Raw genomic sequence first — 19,861 nt, 5'->3', positions numbered from 1 at the left:
CCATAACTATCTCCTCCACTTAAAACACCAAAACCCTTGGCTTGACATGGGCGGCCATTTAGATCATCACATTATTATCCATCACATTGTTATCATCAGAGACTTACGAATAAGTTTCAACATGACATGTATACACCACAAATGATTGCTGCTATGATATCATATATAAAGATGACATATATATATATATATATATATATATATATATATATATATATATATACCACAAATGATTGTTGCTATGTAATCATATATAAAGATGTTTTTTCCGAAACGAACGGAGTTTCATGCACGAATCCATTATCGGACTTGTTCAGCATGAATAAAACATTCAGATCAGTGTTGCATTGGTGATGAGGATTTTAGTCACCAAAACTAATGTATAATTTTGCAAGAATAAGTTTACAATCTTCTTTGAAAGTCTCGTGCATTGAGTCAATCTTTACACGATCGAAGTGGTGTCAGTCATATACTAATTTTTCTTCAAACAGATTATATATGAATAATAAGGATTTTGCAGGAAAAATAAAATAAAATAAGAAAACAAATTTTATATATATTTATATATATATATAAACAGATTATATGACATCCACATCCCAACTGTGGATGTCAGCTGCACTGCTTCTAGAATGTAATACCCATCTAAAAAAAACCCACACATTCTAGCGTGAATTAAAAAAACCAAGATTCTATTTTCAAAATCCACCTCTATCGCTCACCCTTTGCGAGAGAGAGAGAGAGAGAGAAAGAGAGAGAGAGTGATCATTTAACTGAGATGACATATTAGTGGGTCAAGATCAACAACCACCCCATGCTTTTTCCTTCTCTAGGAAACTAATGCCCAAAGAGCAAGCTCAACCATTGTATTGGAGAAAAAAAATAAATGAAAAATTGATACAACATTTGTTTGTTACAATGGAGAATAAACGAAAAATTGATACAACATTTGTTTGTTAATGAAGGCCATGCAATGGACATATAGCTAATACCATGCAAAAGGGCACCTTCAATCATTATAGACTTTTCATAATCCATGCTAAAAACTGTTATTGAGCCATCCATCATCACCAACCATCCAGTTGAGTATACTTAATGAAAACGATTCTAGTTGCTGAGAGGACAGCCTCAAAAAGGTTTGCTTTAATATTAAAAGTGAGTTTACAGGCTTCTGAACAAATTACACAGCTATTGGACTGTTAAGTTGTACCAAAAATTGACAACTCATTGGGTCAAAAAATATGTCAGATGAACCAATTTGTTCAACATGTATGAAGGTTGCCTCTAAAACTCTTTGGAGCAAGAGTTCATGGTAAATCAGCACTCCACTGTTTGGATCTTCAACTTTCTGTTACCGGGACCGGACCTTGTTATTGACAAGGTCAGATGAACAATTCAAGAGACGACCACGTTCTCGCTTGCTTTGTAGTAAAGAATTTTCTGTACATAGAACAGCATATATGCCTGTGAAGCTCTCACCACCCTTTCGCTGACACAAGTGATCCATGCATCATCGCATCTGTACCACTGACTATTGAGTCGTAAATATGTTAGATAATGGCCAGCATCTAATTTACCACTATGTGTAACCACTGCAAATAATTCCAAGTTTGATATCGACTCAATTGAAGTGTCTGAATCATCACCACTTGAAGCAAACACCCGATTGCCGTATCTAGCCCTGAGGATGGAGGATGAGAGGTATGGGGCCAAGTCCAGGGAAAATGGAAAGTGCAGATATTGATCAACCTTCCGTGACATTTTTCTCATTGATGAATGCTCAAACCGCTTGATGTGAAAGCAAGTTACCAGTGGGATCTTTCTTATAGACATCTGTTTGAGGGATTCCTGCCTAACTTGACAATGTTGGCAGAAGAGCTTCTGATCAGCGCCCAATTTTTCAGGCCTGGTGAATCGTTCCAGACACTCCATAAGGGTAGAAGTTCCACATGTTTGGCTTGCAAACATCGAATTGGCTTCGCCACCATTCATGTGAAGCTTTGAGCCTGTCACCTTCGTAGGATCCTGCTTAGAATCCAAGTCCAAGGAGATGTCCACACAAGGGTCATATGTTGTAGATGTGAACCCACACATGGTGCAAGTGACATCGGATCTCAAGGTACCAGAAAACACCCTATGAGCAATGCAACATTCTCCACTGCTTACTGCAAAAAAAGAAGGGGGGGGGGGGGGGGGGAAGATGACTATAAATGTCTGGCCATGCAATCCTAGGCATCAACATGTTTTAATAATTTTCTCATCAAAGAACAAGAAAAGAAGAAAAAACTATCATGCTATACATAGCACAAAGAAAAGGAACGACAGTAGAGTACAGTTTTCTTGATTACAAAAAGTTTGACCAGTGGCACAATAGTTTAGGATAAGAGCATCCACAGTTCATGAGAAGGTACTAACACCAAGGATTCTTATGCAATGGGCTAATAGATTGGGAAGTTGTAATGGTGAAGTTGTAATGAGAAGGTACTAATACAGCTTCATATAATAAAGATAATGGTGAAGTTGTAACACAAAAATTATGCATATAACCTGAACAATCAGAGAAAAAATGTACTATATATAGCACAAACAGAAAAAATATATATATATGGAGAGCAAGTATAGAGAAACAATTGGTCAACAAAAAGAAAAATAAAAAAATATTTAAAAAAATAACGAAGGCAAGATTACCATTAATCTTCTTCAAGAAATTAGGATATCCTTGCATGAGTAGACAAACATAATATGAAGTGATGTAGTCACTGCTGATATGAACCATCTGTTAATCTACTAGGCTTAACTATTACAATGAAGAATGTACATCAAAATCCCTATTCCTCTAAGAACACTTTCAGGAGGATGATAATTTGCCACAGATCCCAGTGGTACAACCAAAACATGCAAGAGATGCATTTCATAAGCATGAAGAAAAAAGCGGCATTGCTAAATGCTTGCTTTGAAGTTGCAACCTCTTAGAGCTTAGTTACTCATCATTGTCTAAGCCTTTTTCCAGTCAAAGTAGGGTTGATACAGAAACTGCATGGAGAATGCTCTGACACCTACAGATAGAACCATATGATAGTTTGGACTTTCACTAATAAAATTTTCTCTCACTCAACTAGGTTAGCAAGAAAGAGCAGACAAGCGGACCCTCTCACGCCAACACAAGACTTTAGATCAGTAGTTTTATAAGATCAGTAGTTTTATACCTGGCCATTAGTGGAGGACCGGTAAGTCAACTATATATATTTTTACCCTAGTTGTTTTCTTATCGGCTTCGGCGGATTCTCTTGTGCCTTCTTCTTCTCCAGTCGATGTAGACTTTCTTCATACTAAAAAAGTAGTAAAGATTTTGTGAACATCAATCACCATCTCTTTTGTTTGCACTATAGCAACAACATTGATCTATTGCTAATAAACAACCTACTACTTGAAAAGGCAAACTAAAAAGGAACTGAAGGTTCGGTTCATGTTAACCACACAAGGAATCCAGTAAAGAAGAACAAAAAGAAAGGAAGGTATGGATGAGGATACAAACTCCAAAATTCGGTTTTAGCTGACAAGTGAGATTTAGAAGATACAAATTTTATAACTTTCCATTTACTAGTCTTTACTAGTATTCCAGCATATGAAATAGATAATCATACAAGCAACAACCAGTTGAGAAGATTGCATCTTTTCATGCAAATAGCCAATTAACATATAACCAATGTCAGAGGTTAGGCTCATGATTAACAACCATGGACTGAGTATTATTGATCCCATGTCAAAATAAAGATCCACAATTCAGAGAAAAAACCGTGTAGGAAAGAAATTAAAATCACCATCTTTTTGTGTGCAAAGGATAAGATACGTGGTGAAGGATGAATTCGAGCCTAAGACTTTACCAGCTAAGCTGGCAGACACCTTCGGAACTTCAAATCACCATGGAACTTGCTAGGAGCAAAAGTTCTGTCATTTCCAAACACCTCATAATGAGGTTTTACCAGATATGATTTGGAAATCACATAAAAACTGAGAACTGACGCGTTAGTAAATGAGTAATGCAAACTAATAAAGTTGTATGACAATAGTTGCATCAAAATTCTAAAAAGAGAAGATGAATGCAGAAAAGCATATTACCATGACTGGGACGTTTGCCTGGATCCTGCTCTTTTTCATGGATTCCATCAAGCATGCAAATAAAAAATTCATGTGCATCGTGTTGTTGGTAATTTGCAAGGTTTGATGCATATCGCCACCAACTGTGACATCCAAAATTCTCAGTTGTAAAAAAGTCAGATTCAGTCAAAATCTCAGAAGGTATCCCATGAAATAAACAACTTGACAAAAAACTTAAGGTGCATTGAAATTGGAAAAACTTAACCATCAAGGAACTATTTAACTGCATTTTGTCTTGTGTAATCAGAACATCACATTCGCATGACTGTGGGATGCATTCTTTGTTCAAAGTCCCAAAGTAGGCTAAAAACCAGTACCATAGGAAGTTGATGATGTGTTTAATGAGCATTGCAGAATTAATACCAAAAGAGGTTCTGTGGATGGTAACCAGTCAGGAAGAACACATGGAATGCAATGGATAACTTTTAACTAAAGCAAATAATAGACTAACTACTTTAGGTATTATGAGAAACATGTGCATCAATGATTAGCTATTAATTCTCACCAAGCAAGCATGATTGAAAGATCTAACCTTAAAAGAATTTTCAGATAGTATTTTTCAGATCCAAAATAAAACACAAAAGCCTTGAAGTTATATCGAATAGGGTGTTGTGATTAACTGTTGCTGGTAAAAATTATTATCCCGTCAAGTAAAAAGCTTCACTTTCACTAGTGGAATATGCTAAATTCCTTTTTACAACTATCAATTCTACCTGTTATGAGCAGAATAAGTGCTCACTTGCAAGCACATATCAACTTATAAAGAAAGAGGTCTCAAATCAAAGTTAAATAAAACAGAAAAACACTTCAACCAGAAAACAAAAAGAGAAAGTAAAAGAAACCTTTGAAGCAAAACCAAAACCAAAATTGAAAAACTTGTTGACCGCATTCGACTCTTGTTTTCATATTAAGAAAGCAAAACAAACACAAAATATAATTTTATAATATTAGTTAAAAGAAGCAACATTAACCTATCAAAATCCATTAGAAGTAAAGTTCGACATTCTCAGCTTTGTCCTGGCAAGCACGCAAGGAGAAAAGCCATTCAACAGATCATCGATTCAAAGATAATTCTCGAAACCTTCCCTTCAACAACGACGCGGAAAAAAATTTGATAACTTGAAGCCTAAAAATCAGATTTTTTTTTTTCTTTTTTGTTTTCTGAAGAGGAGAAATTTAGGGAAATAAAAGGACCTGTAAAGGAATTTGGCAGGGCTGTAAGGCTTCCGATCGCCAGAGAAGACAGCCGAGTACATCGCGTCTAAATCACAGGCCAGACAAAATTGCAATCCCACCGTCGCGTCTCGGGCATTGCTTCTCTCTTTGCTGTAAGCCTTCTTTCTGCTCTTCTGTTGGCAAACCATGCGGTTGTGTCGGTCGCTCAAGAAATAGTTCCTTAGCAACGGCGTGTGGAGCAGGGCCTGGAGAACAGAGTTCATGAAGCAGGTGTTGCCGAGGTTGTTCAAACCCCTCAAACCCCATGGCAACGGAGCGGAAGACGTGGCGCAGGAGGTGGCGGCGGCGGCGGCCGCCGTCGAATTCGCAGTGGTGATGGTAGATGAAGAGGAGGCATTGCCCTCGCGGACGATCAACGAGCTTGATCTCCGCCCGATCACGGCCCGCTCGGGCGCATCCGGCGCCCACGGCCGGTACTCCACCCTCCGGGGCCGCTTCGCCCGGCTCCCTGGCTGCGGCGGCGGAGGGCGGGAAGCGGCGGGCATGGTGAGCGCGATCACGACGGCGGCGTCGAAATCGTGGTCGTACACCTGATCAAGACACGCCGCGCAGAAGAGCTCGGCTCGATCGACGTCGACGGCGATCTCGTGACCGGGGGCGGAGGCGTGGTCCGGGGCGTGGTGAAGGCAGGAAACGGCAGCGCAGGCGAGGCAGGCGTAGAGCCGGGGGCCCCCGCGGCGGCAGGAGGCGCAGCGGGGGACCTCCCCGGGCTCGCGGTGGACCTCCGGGCGTCCAAGGGGCGGGCGGCGGCGGAGGCAGCGGTGGAGGGAGCGGAGGCCACCACCCCCGGCGGCGCCGCCGCATGAGCGGTAGGCGGCGAGGTGGGAGCAGGGCGGCGGGAGGCGGAGAGGACGGGTGCCGTCGGCGGCGGAATTGGAGGACATTGGAAGCGGATCTGAGCGTTGGATCGGATGGAGCAGCGGGATATAAGCCTCATCGATCGGACCAGATGGGTCCCGACTCGGAGCCCGAACTCACTGAGTCACGCTCATAATATTTTTAATTCATCCACAATTACAACAATATACTTATTATTAGAGAGAAATAGCGCGAGATAAAAGCCACAGAGAGAGCTGCTTCGGCCTGCTAGATTTATGATAAACAAAAAAAATAAAAGAAAAAGAAAAGTAATAATGTTTTGGGTTCTAAATCTACCAGAGCGAGTGAAGAAAAGGACAGGTGAGTCGACTCGGACTGGGGATCGGCGACAGGGCTGGTTCGTCGACCGAGGAGGAGCAGAGTCTCTGTTTTAAAGCTCTGCTTTCATTTATGTTGCTGGGAATGGAAGGGGTAAAGGTTCGATTCCCCCCACGGTAGGATCAACTGCATGTCGCAAGGCAAAGATGAATAATCCTTCCCAATCATCGCTAGCTACGTTTATGAAGGTGGGAGCGTGTCCACTTGTAAATGGGTTTGTACGAAACTAGTCCGACCGGGTCCCGTGGCGAAGCCCACAGGTTCAATTGCCGTCTGCAATGACAGAGCAGGTATCGCGGCGGGTAACACCAGCGGGTAACGAAAGTATCGCTCGGACTTTTACGAGACCCTCGTCGATGCGTGTGAACGGCATATGCGTAAATATCTAAAATCTTCATCCCGGCTTAGATTGATAAGTTGGTTTTGTACTCAACTTTTGTCTTTGCTTATCAAGAATTCAAATTGAAAGTTGCTGTGCTTTTCTGAAGAGTGACATGCCACTGTGATCACACATCGCCTGATTCAAATGGACAAACCAAAGTGCAGGAGACTCCCATCGATACATCCTCACCACTCTTACATTTAGAAAGATTGATTGTTTATGAGACTCGAACCCTAATTTTTTTTAAATCGCAAAGAAACAATCAATCTTCATAAATATACATTAGCTTAGCTAATTTAGGCACCACTACATGAGTACCTAAAACAAAGATATCCAAGACAAAGAAAGTGCTTATATATATGCTCACACTTTGAGGCCAATTTGTTCTGAAGGTTGGAAATGAACATATATCGATCACTGACAAAACTTATTTCGCAAGCTTAGTTATTAATATTTCACCAATAATGAAATGAAAGTAGCAACAATACAAGATTTGCTTGCAACCTTGAGCAGAGTCTCCAGATTGGATCTATATAGTTGGTCTCACTGTTGTTCTTCCTTTACTCTTTGTTTTCCTTTGTTTTAGTCAGACTCAAAACTGCTCGATCATTTGGCCTCACTGCTTGCAACTTCCTTTTTTCAAATAACTACATCAAGTACCTGCAGATCAGTTCAATTTTGACACACCATGATATTAGCTTGGAAAATTGAAACGATAATGAATTCATTTCCCTGAGAATATAGTAATTGATAGTAACATCTCTCACGATATATCAACCAGAGTTATAACTTCCATCCCAGTGTGTCCACTACTTTGCAGGCTTTCGCCAGCCAACACACACAGTTTCCTGCATAAAGTCCTGAACAATAAACAATTATTTCAAGATCGTCAAGAAAAACAGCAAGAAAACACAATTGTGATCGAAAAATATTACAAACAGTCAAAAGTTGACATTGCCAATGCCAAACAAAGGGAGATCTAATGGCTCAGATCTTAAGTTCTCCATTCACATAGACGACAAAGTGTTACAATTAAACTGATCAGAAGAAAACAATGACACAAACTAACATACAGCTGAAATATGATACATCACTGTCCCTTTTTTCTTCATATGATACCCCTATAAATCACTCAGGCTTAAATAGTTGAATGCAAATAAGAGAATCAGAGCCAGAAAATTTGCCATTGACTCCATGGACAGTCAACTGGTAGAGAGCTTACGATAATGATTGTATAATCCAGATTATAGGTGATTTTCTCTTGCTTCTTGAACATTATAATAAAGACCTATTCATATCGACACACATCATTTTTTTTAACCTCAAATATAATGGACAATGTTAAAAGCAGTTGTTAAATATCTCAAGCTCTTAACCTACATTAGGTGCTACTGACCCAAGCTAGGTTTAAAAATTCCACTCACTAGTGTCATTCATCATTGCTTGATTTTAAATTTCCAAACTGCCAACTTACTGTAGCAAGTGCTACATTAATGACATTCCCTTTTCTTTCTCTGTACTTGAAAGCCATTTGTTTGAGGAGGCAAAGGACAGCAATTGAAATTTAAATTCCAGATCATTGTCAGTTTGAACAGATACATTGATTAAAATAAGGAATCGTGTGCTACAATTAGATGCTTTGACATAATAGCATCATTAGCTACTACAATCAGTACAAAACAGAAATCTAAGAATATAACAAATAAGTAATAATATCAATATAATTGAGGTACCTTCGGGAAGACTACTTGGCTAATTGGGGTCCACAGAGACTTTGCAGCTCCAAGTTCACACTCTGTTTGAGCTTTCAGATCCATCTCAACTTCCCGTAGAATCACATAGAATATGACAAGGTTCGTAATATCGTACCATACCGGTATTTCGACCTGAGCTCGGTACCGATATGGTACGATATATCGCTCGGTACACCCAAGTGTATCGAGCGATACACTCAGAAGTGCCGAGTACTGTAGCACTGCTGCAGTGCTACAGTCACTCGGATCGGTAACAGGCGGTCCGCGTACCGGCAACCGGTCGGACCGGTATGTACCGCCCGATAAGTTTCGTAATATCGTACCATACCGGTATTTCGACCTGAGCTCGGTATCGATATGGTACGATATATCGCTCGGTACACCCAAGTGTATCGAGTGATACACTCAGGAGTGCCGAGTACTGTAGCACTGCTGCAGTGCTACAGTTCACTCGGACCGGTAACAGGCGATCCGTGTACCGGCAACCGGTCGGACCGGTATGTACCGCCCGATAAGTTCGATACTGCAGACCCTGGAATATGACACAAAGCGGAACAAAACCAATTTTTATTTACTTAAGCATAAAAATTTGTTTTTAAACAGCACAGAAACTTTAGCATAAAAGTGTGTTCATACTTCATACAATTAACAATTTTCAGATAACAAATTGCCACCTTTCAGACAGTCTTAGCAAGTCCTTAATAGATCTTTAGTCTTAACCCCATTTAACCATTTCAACCAACATAATTAAAAGATGCAGAGCTATATCTGAAATAAATAGGTTTCTCATAGGGAAAGTCAAAGAACATATACCTTTGTTAGTTGCATTTTGTTTCTAGCTGCATTTGTCCTGGTGTTTGTGCAACCTAAAACATTATAGATGTTAGGGCAGCGAATGGCTTATAATATAAGAAATATTATTCATGTTAAATATCCATTGTAATGTATCTCTTCATCACACTGAGGAGAAAGGATCAACTTTTTGTCATTACAGCTGTTAGAAACTCATCCCAGGTATAGATAACCTTGACGCATACATCTCTCTTGTGTTTTTCTGCATGTTTTAAACAAGCATGCCCTGGGTACTTGAGACTTAAGAGTACTACTTTCACTTACTCCACCAAAGTGACCATTGGTATGTCTGTTTTCACACTGTTGTCACACCAAACAACCTGCACTTAGACTTGCATGTGAGATTTTTGACCCATGATATAAGTAATAAAATAGCATGCATGTAGTGTTCAACTGAGGCTCATTGCTGTCATTGACACTGCAATTTGACCAGAAGAATAGACTATCAGCAACTACTCATTTTAAACAAAGAGATCTACCAGCAACATAACCTTCTCGCAAAAATGAAAAGACAAGCAACTAGGATTATACTTGGCCTCCAGGTTAAGGGTATAGAGTAGCACTGAGCACAAGAAGTAGCCTTGAACATATACAATGAAGAACATTTAAGTATCATGTTCACTGACGGCAAGTTATCCCTCTTTGCCTAATAATCGATGAGGACCCACTCCCAGCCAGAAACTAAACTCCACCTTAATGCTATTGTCTAACCAACAGTGACCAAAATGAAACAAACTCTCGAGGACCAGATGCCACACGACCCACACCCCCTGCCTCACTTCCTCTTCTTGGTAGCTGGCTGTGGTAGTTCCTTGTCCTCTTCATCATTCTCATCTTCTTCATCTTCCTCTTCCCCTTCCTCTTCTTGATCCTCGTCCCCATCATCATCTTCATAATCCTCCTCTTCGCTTCCTCCTCCATAATTGGCCTCAGGGTCATCATCATCTTCATCTCCTTTGCCATCATTCTCCTCCCCGAGAGATCTTTGCCTCCGTCATCTTCTTGATCATCTCCATCCTCATCCCTGTCTTTCTCATCGTCATCATTGTCATCTGACTCACCACCATCCATGTTTTCTGGTACAACTTCATGTTTGCTTCTCCTAAGTATCCTTCAAAGCAACAGCACAGGATAAAAGTTTCAGAAATAAAATTAATTGATTGTGGTAGCAAACTAGCTGATTCAAGATCAAGACAAACATATACCATAATGGACTGGTTAAAATGTACACATGCTTTGAGCTTTGATTAGGTAGACATAAGGTATGGAGGAAAGATCCAACATGTAAATCATTTCAGACAATTCACCCAGTGGACCAGTTTGTCTTAATAAAGAGACTACCTGAAACAAATTCAATATTTAGTGGAAACAGATAAAAATCATCAATCTGTACAAAAGGAATGCAGGATCATTGTTTTGACAAACATTAGTACATGCACTCCTTCAACCAAGATAGGCAATAACGGAAAATGAGCTTTACCAAGTAACAAACACTAAAAAGATGAAAACAACAAAAAGGAAACTTCAAAACCTAGTCTCAAGGGCTAAAGTAGAAATGAAAGAATGGCTTTTAAAGAAAAGATAAATAGAGACTAATTCTGAGATAATAAGTTGGACCACCTGCAAAAGCTGAAGCATCATGGAGAAGGCAACTCATACCCACAAAATATCCTAATTTTCATACACCATGAGATCACAAACAAGTATCGAGAAGGAGCAAAATAATCTGACGGTCCCAAGAAAACTGTCAATTCCGATCCCAAGCCCGGATGAAAAAGATGGAGTGTTGCGTTAGGTCACTAACAACCAATGTAAAACTATGACAGATCTCATGAATATGAATCTTAACCGATTTCAGTATAAAGCTAGGTCATCACCGAAAAGTGACGCAAGGCACCTTCACTACCTAGGTGGCCCGAATTACAAATGATGGGCTAGGAGGTCACTCAGAAGCGTCCCATCACATCGACGCATGGATGCGGTGCCAAGTAGGTAAGAGTCCTTTCAATGTTTCGGAACAATGGGAGTAAGGAAATTAGTTCAAGAACAAAAGATTAGGTTAGCAACTTGGAATATAGGAATTCTTTCAGGAAATGGATTAAAATTGGTAGACACAATGATAAAAAAAAATATATTATTTGCTTACAAAAGACTAAGTAGGGGAAAAATCTAGAGAGATTAATAGTAGTAGATTTAAAATATGATATACTAAGAAAGTTAAACACAAAAACGATAAAAGAATTATTGTTGATAAGGGTCATAAGAACAATGTTGTAGCTGTAAAAAGAATTGGAGATAGAATTATAATTCTAAAATTTGTGAAAGGACAAGATGTTTTGAATGTTATTAGTGCTTATACCTCTCAAGTCGGATTGGATGATCAAACCAAAAGAAAATTTTGATAAAACTTAGATGATATCATTCAAAGAATGTTAATAACCGAAAAACTTATAATTGGAAGATATTTGAATGGTCATGTATGGAAAACATATGATGAATATAAAGGAGTGAATGAGGGCTTCGATTATGGAAAGAAAAATGAAGATGACCGTATGATTTTGGATTTTGCAACTTTGTAAATACCCGCTCTAAGAAGAGAGATGAACATTTAATTACTCCAAAGAGTGGTCACAACTGTAGTCAAATAGACTTTTTTCTCACTAAAATGGTAGATAAAAGTATTTGTAAGGATTATAAAGTTATACTTGGCAAAAGTTTGGCTAATCGACATAGGTTGATGGTATTAGATATTTACTATAGAAAATAAAAGAATAAAAAATTAAAAAAATTACTAGGACTATATGATGGAATTTTAAAAATGATAATGTAAGCACATTCAAGAATAAGATAAAAGGAATGTGACTTCGAATTTAGATGAGGATAATATTAATATTATTCGGACTAAGATAGTTAATAAGATTAGAAGCTTAACAAAAGAAATTATGGTAAAACTAAAGATAAAGGTGTAATATTAAGGGAAAGTAAGTGGTGGTACGAGGAAGCTCAAAAAATAGTTTTTACTAAAAGATCATGTTTTAAAGATTGGCAAAATTATAAAAATGAGAAAAAATTTAAAAGATGTAAAAGATATAAAAAAGAGGCTAAAAAAGTGGTTAGTATGACAAGATATAAGGCTTATGATAATTTTTATAATAAATTAGGCAGTAAAAATGACGAAAAAAAGATATATATTAAAATGCTAAAGCTAGGGAAAAAAATATAACGATTAAGTAATATTAGATGTATTAAAGATGAAGATCAAATAATATTTGTTAATAATAATGAGATTAAGAAAATATGAAAAAAAATTATAAATTATTTAAGAATAAACTCTTTTTATAAATTATTTAATGAATATTCCACACAGGACTTAAATTTAATGATAAACAATAGTGATAGATTTAATAATCATAGATTTATTCGTAAAATTAAAACTAATGAAGTAAAAGATACATTAAAGAAGATGAAAATAGCTAAGAGTGTCGGGCCTGATGGTATCCAGGTTTGGAAATGTTTAGAGAACGAGTAGCTTGATTAACTAACTTATTTATCAAAATCATGATATTCAAAAGGATAATTGATGAATAGAAAAAGAGTTTTTAGTACCAATTTATAAAAATAAGGGTAACATACAAAATTATTCAAATTATAGAAGAATTAAAAGCATAAGCCATATTGTAAAACTTTAGAAAAGAGTTATTGAAAATAGGATAAGACTTGAAACAAATATATTTGAAAATCAATTTGGTTTTATGCCTAGAAGATCGATCTTAGAAACTATTTATCTATTAAGACAATTCATGAAAAAGTATAGGGATAAAAAGAAAGATTTGTATATGATTTTTATTCACCTAGAGAAAACCTATAATAGGGTTCCTAGAGATTTATTATGGTGGATTTTATAAAAAAAAAATGCATCCACTAATTATATTGATGTTATTAAAGATATATATGATAATATAGTTACTAGTGTTAGAACTATAAGAAGCGTGTCTAGCGAGTATCCTATTAACATATGATTATACTACGAATCCACATTAAGTCCCTAGCTTTTCACATTGATTATGGATGAATTTACTAATCACTTATATAATAGATTTCTTTGTGTATGTTATTTGCTGATGATATTATCTTAATTGATGAGAGCCTAAGTGGAATTAATTATAAACTTGAGTTATGAAGGCAAGTCCCAGAAACTAAAAGTTTTAGATTAAGTAGGACTAAAATTGAATATATATATATATATATATATATATATATATATATATATATATATATATAGTGATTCTAAAAGTAGACAAGAGAATATAATTAAATTGGATAGACAAAAGATCCTTTTAAGTAAAAGTTTTAGATATGCTGAATCAATTATTCAATAAGATAGAAAGATCGATGAAGATATAATTTATAGAGTAAAAATAGGATGATTAAAATGGCGAGGGGATGTATGATCATTGGATACCTTTGAGATTAAAAGATAAATTTTATAAGATAGTTGTGAGATCAACAATACTTTATGAATTTGAGTATTGTGCAATTAAGAAAAAACATATATAAAAAGTCTGTGTTGTCAAGATAGGAATGTTGAAATGGATATATGGAGTTACTAGAAAAGATAAAAGAAAAAACATTTTTATTTGTAAATACCTAGGTATTACTTTGATAGAGGATAAGATAAAAAAAAATCATTTAAGATGATATGGGCATATGCTGATGAGACTTCTGAATGAGATAATAAAAAAAGATAAAATAATTAATATTAATAGTACGAGGAGAAATAAAAAAAGACTTAAAAATACTTTAATAGAAACTATATGTACTTTTAACTTAACTAAGCATGTGACTTTTTATAGATCTCAATGACGACAAAAAGATCCATATAACTGACCTTAAATAGTTGGGACTCACAAATTTATTCTTGTAGTCAATGCTATTCATACTGTCACCACTCGGACATTACCCATGTGTCCTTCCAAAATCCACAATTTAGATAAAATAAAGCTAACAACTTTGAAAGCAATGCAACTACACACACAAGGAGAGAGACTCCAGAAGTTATCCTAACCCTTGTACCTTGACATCACACAAAACCTCAGATCCATTTCCAAACGGTGCAAACACCCATTTCTAAGCCGCGAACAGACCGTGCAGTCACGGGCCAAAGAGAAACAAAAATCTCCCAATTAAAACAAAATACCAAAGAAGGACCTTGTTTGATACACCAAACAAACATGTTCGTACCATTAACCTAAAGAACGCACGATGAAGCACTTTAAGAAGCTCGAAAGCTCACAACTTATGTTGCTTAACACAAAGGAAAGCCCTACGTCCACTTCTCGGATCATCAAATTCGCAACTTTAGCAATCAAACAACCAAAAAGCGAAATCAAGATATCGAACTAAAGGGACATCCATACTGCTAGAAGAAGTCAAAGGAGAGACCTTCCCACGGCCAAGACAGTCTCCCCCACGAGGAACTCCACCGCGAAGGGCAGCAGCTCCACTACTCTCGCTTCAGCACGACGCCTCCATATCTATAAACCAAACACCAAAATGTGTAAGAGCAGCAAATGAAAATGCAGCGAAATAGATGTTGAATCTCGGATTTTGATGATGAAGTCAATTGTCATTTGTTGTCTAATCTATGTGTTGAGATAAGTGTGCAGGATTAACTACGATAAAAGATAGACAAGCAGCAGGAGTTACGCCGGAGTCAAGTTCATGATCACGTTGGGAGTTCGAGAGTTCGACGGAAGTTCGGACGGTCGTCGGAGGTTCTGCGAGAACAGATCCGAGAAGTCCAGAAGCTTGCCAAGCGAAGCTCGTCGGAACTCGCCAAGTGGATCGTCGCAAAGTCCAGGAGTTTGTCAGAAGTTCGCAGGAGCATCACCGAGGGTTCATCGGATGATCGACGGAAGTTCGCCGAAAACTCACCGGAAGAAGCGATTGACGCACCGAAGCAAAGCTGCAGAAATTGTCTTAGATCTAATCGTAGTTAGCACATTGATTAAGTTGGAAAATGGGAGGTGATCCCATTAGCTTAATCTTGGGGCAATTGGGCCCCTGAAAGACTGAAATTGGGCCGAATGGAGCTAACCATTCGGACCCTAATTGCACCAGGAGGTGCAACCGCCTAGGCCAGGAGGTGGCACCGCTTGGGCTAAGCCTCCCAGCGAGACTGGGCGGTGCAACCGCCCCAGCCAGGAGGTGGCACCGCTTGGGCTAAGCCTCCCAGCGAGACTGGGCGGTGCAACCGCCCCAGCCAGGAGGTGGCACCGCCTGAGCTCAGTCTTCGAGCAAGACTGGGCGGTGCAACCTCCCTGATAGAGAGGTGGCACCGCCTGAGCTCAATCTTCGAGCTAGACTGGGCGGTGCAACCTCCCTGACAAAGAGGTGGCACCGCCTGAGCTCGGTCTTCGAGCTCTGGCAGAGAGGTGCAACCGCCTCAGTCAAGAGGTGGCACCACCTGGGCTCAGTCTTCGAGCTCTGCCAAGCGGTGCAACCTCTCCAGTCAGGAGGTGCAACCGCTTGATCCCGGAATTCCGAGATTTGATCGTTTTGAGCTCTAAATTTGAATTGGGTTAGGGCCTATAAATACCCCACCCATTCAACACTGAAAAGATACAGACCTACACCGAATTCTTGATCTTTTCTATGATTCTAAGAGCTCAAATTTGTGAAAAGTCCTAAAGTTCTCCTCTTTCTGTTCTTCAAGTCTTGAGTTGTAAAGAGAGGAGAGAAAGGTCCTGTAAGGGTTGTCTCCTGAGCCCATCAAAAGGAGTGAATCTGTAAAAGGGCAGTTGGCCTTCGCCTATTGAAGGAAGGCCTCTAGTTGACGTCGGTGACCTCGTCGGTGGAGGAAGCCAAAAGTGGAGTAGGTCAAGACTGACCGAACCACTCTAAATCTCTGGTTTGCGTTTATTTTGAGCACTTTATCATTACTGCAAACCTCCTACATAGCTACTACTCTCTGCGCCTTTACGAACAAGTTTCTAAGTGCTGATCTTTCCGAATCTGCATTCAGACGTAAATCGATGTTTTCATACATTACAGTTTACGTTTACGTTTTGATTCTGCAAAACTGTCTTCTGCGCTTTTACGAACGAAGTTTCTAAGTTCAGATCCCTGTAAAACTATGTTTTAGACGTAAACTACTTTTAAACGTAAAACTACGTTTAGACGTAAAACTGCGTTTAGACGTAAAACTGCGTTTAGACGTAAAACTGCGTTTAGACGTAAAACTACATTTAGACGTAAAACTGCGTTTAGACGCAAACTGCATTGCGCTTAGACGCAATCTGATCTTAGACGCAAACTGCGCTTAGACGCAAACTGCGCTTAGACGCAATCTGCATTTAGACGCAAACTACATTTAGACGCAAACTACATTTAGACGCAAACTGCGTAAACTGCGCTTAGACGCAAACTGTGTTTAGACATAAACTGCACTTAATCATAAGTATTCTTAGAATCAGCTTTTGCATCAAAATAGTTTTTATCAAACGAACGCAGCTTTCATTTTTAATCGCTGAAAGATTTCCGCTGCACTAATTCACCCCCCCCCCCCCCCCTCTTAGTGCTCTCGATCCTAACAATTGGTATGAGAGCAAGGTTAACTCTCTAACGGATTAAAACCCAAGAGAAATGGCATACGCCGGAAACCAAGAGGGGCATTCTATTACGCGTCCACCCATGTTCAGTGGGACGGACTACACCTACTGGAAGACCCGAATGAGGATCTTTCTTATTTCTATGGATTTTGAACTGTGGAATCTTGTCGAAAACGGATTTTCGAAGTCTTCTCTTCTAATGATCGATTGGAATGATTTGGAGAAGAAGGCTTTCGCTCTTAATGCAAAGGCTATGAATGCCTTATTTTGTGCACTTGATAAAAACGAGTTTAACCGTGTTTCAACTTGTAAAACTGCATTTGATATTTGGCACACACTCGAAGTGACCCATGAAGGCACAAGTAGAGTAAAAGAGTCAAAAATCAATTTGCTGTTACATTCTTTCGAACTTTTCCGGATGAAACCGAGTGAAACCATTGGTGACATGTTTACCCGTTTCACGGATGTCGTCAACGGTCTAAAAGGACTCGGAAAGAGCTTTTCGGATTTTGAGCTTGTTAATAAGATACTAAGATCCCTTCCTAAGAGTTGGGATCCTAAAGTCACTGCTATTCAAGAGGCAAAAGATCTGCGAAATTTTCCTCTTGAAGAACTAATCGGGTCATTAATGACCTACGAAATGACTTGTAAAGCTCATGAAGAGCAAGAAGACATCCTTCCAAAGAACAGGAAGGATATGGCACTCAAAACTTCTGAATGCCACTTGAGAGAAAACTCAAGTGATGAGGACTGTGATGATGACTTGGCACTTCTAACAAGAAAGTTTAAAAAGTTTTTTAAAAGAAATAAGTTTAAGAATGATGCAAAAAATAAATTTGAACCCAAGAAGGACCAAGTAATCTGCTATGAATGCAAAAAGCCGGGATACTACAAGAGTGATTGTCCCCAAGTCAAAAGGAGAACATCAAAGAAGAAGGCGCTTCAAGCAACATGGGATGACTCGAGCGCATCCGAAGAAGAGGAGTCCAACATCGAGCAAGTTGCTCATTACGCTTTAATGGCCATCGAAGATGAGGTAACAAATTCAATAGATGCAGATTTATCATTCGATGAATTATTAAATGCTTTCCATGAATTGTTTGATGAGTGTAAGACTATCAGTAGTAAATACAAATTGCTAAAAAAGGAGCATGATAGTCTTATTTGTAATTTCGATAAGTTAAATGCTGAACATCATGATAGTTTAAGCCCATGCATAAAATGCCATGATCTAGAAACTCTCCAAAAAGAAAACTTGCTACTTAAGGACACATTGTAGAAATTCGAGGTTGGTAGCAAGTCATTGAACATGATCCTTACAAACAAGGGTCACGTTCCCAAAAGAAGTGGAATTGGATTCGTGAGAAGTCCTCACCAAAATCCAACCACCTTCATAAAAGGCTTCATCTTACATATTCGACATCAAGACAAATGTAACTTCTGTTGTAAATTTGGACACAAGACACATTGTTGTCCATTCAAGAAAATAAGTCCAAACAAATTGATTTGGGTTCCTAAAGGAACCAGGACAAATTCTATGCAACATGATAGAAAATGTAGATCTATTTATGAGGCACCCAAAAGCAAATGGGTACCTAAACATCATCCTTTCTTGTAGAAAACTAAACCATCGCAAGCTAGGAGCAAGAGATGGTACCTTGATAGTGGATGCTCAAGGCATATGACCGGAGATCCATCTCAATTCTCTAAGCTCACTAGCATAGACGAAGGATATGTCACATTCGGAGACAACAACAAGGGTAAAATCATTGGCAAAGGAACCATAGGTAACAAATCCAACTTCTCTATTGAAGATGTTTTGCTAGTTGATGGTTTAAAACATAACCTCTTGAGCATTAGTCAATTATGTGATAAAGGATATATTATAAGATTTGAATCTAATGCTTGCATCATTGAAAAACCACACAAAAATATATCTATGATTGCATTGAAACAAAATAACGTATACACTATTGACATCAATGATTTGTGTAATGAAATGTGTTTTTCTGCTTTGAATGAGGATGCTTGGATATGGCATAGAAGATTAGGTCATGCTAGCATGAAACTAATCACTCAAATATCATCCAAAGAACTTGTAAGAGGAATTCCTCATATCAAGTTCATCAAAGATAATGTATGTGATGCTTGCCAATTAGGTAAACAAATTAAGAGTAGCTTCAAATCTAAAAATCAAATAAGCACCTCTAGGCCCTTACAATTGATCCATATGGACTTGTTCGGACCAATCTCCACATCAAGCCTAGGAGGTAGCAAATACGCCTTCGTCATCGTGGATGACTATAGCAGATACACATGGACTTACTTCTTAAAACAGAAAAGTGAGTGCCTTAGATCTTTTACCAAGTTTTGCAAACTTGTTCAGAATGAGAAAGGGTCTATGATTTCATCAATTAGAAGTGATCATGGTGGTGAATTTCAAAACCATGATTTCCAGGAATTTTGTGAACTCAATGGATACAACCATAATTTTTCTACTCCTAGAAATCCTCAACAAAATGGAGTTGTAGAAAGAAAAAATCGAAATTTACAAGAAATGGCAAGAACCATGTTGAATGAACACAACCTACCCAAATATTTTTGGGCCGAAGCCGTAAATACTGCATGCTACATTTTGAATAGAGTTCTAGTAAGACCTTTACTAACCAAAA

At 38.4% G+C, this 19,861-nt stretch overlaps 1 protein-coding gene and 1 long non-coding RNA gene across 2 annotated transcripts; both read right to left on the bottom strand.

Moving 5' to 3' along the window:
- Positions 1 to 1,105: 1,105 nt before the first annotated feature.
- Positions 1,106 to 6,651, bottom strand: LOC135628423 (ubiquitin C-terminal hydrolase 22-like). Its single transcript, XM_065135058.1, has 4 exons — positions 6,550 to 6,651; positions 5,353 to 6,371; positions 4,120 to 4,241; positions 1,106 to 2,165 (listed from the first exon to the last, which is right to left on the bottom strand). The coding sequence occupies exons 2-4, from the start codon at positions 6,276 to 6,278 to the stop codon at positions 1,396 to 1,398; spliced, it is 1,818 nt and encodes a 605-aa protein (XP_064991130.1). The 5' UTR covers positions 6,279 to 6,371; positions 6,550 to 6,651; the 3' UTR covers positions 1,106 to 1,395.
- A 3,420-nt stretch (positions 6,652 to 10,071) lies between these two features.
- On the bottom strand, positions 10,072 to 10,921 carry LOC135628788 (uncharacterized). The gene is made up of 2 exons (XR_010492987.1): positions 10,785 to 10,921; positions 10,072 to 10,690 (listed from the first exon to the last, which is right to left on the bottom strand). It is a non-coding gene; the product is annotated as an uncharacterized LOC135628788 (long non-coding RNA).
- Positions 10,922 to 19,861: the final 8,940 nt, after the last annotated feature.

The sequence above is a fragment of the Musa acuminata genome, chromosome BXJ3-1 (genome assembly GCF_036884655.1).
Source record: "Musa acuminata AAA Group cultivar baxijiao chromosome BXJ3-1, Cavendish_Baxijiao_AAA, whole genome shotgun sequence".
In the NCBI taxonomy this organism is placed as follows: domain Eukaryota; kingdom Viridiplantae; phylum Streptophyta; class Magnoliopsida; order Zingiberales; family Musaceae; genus Musa; species Musa acuminata.
This window is presented reverse-complemented; position numbering and strand designations above follow the sequence as displayed.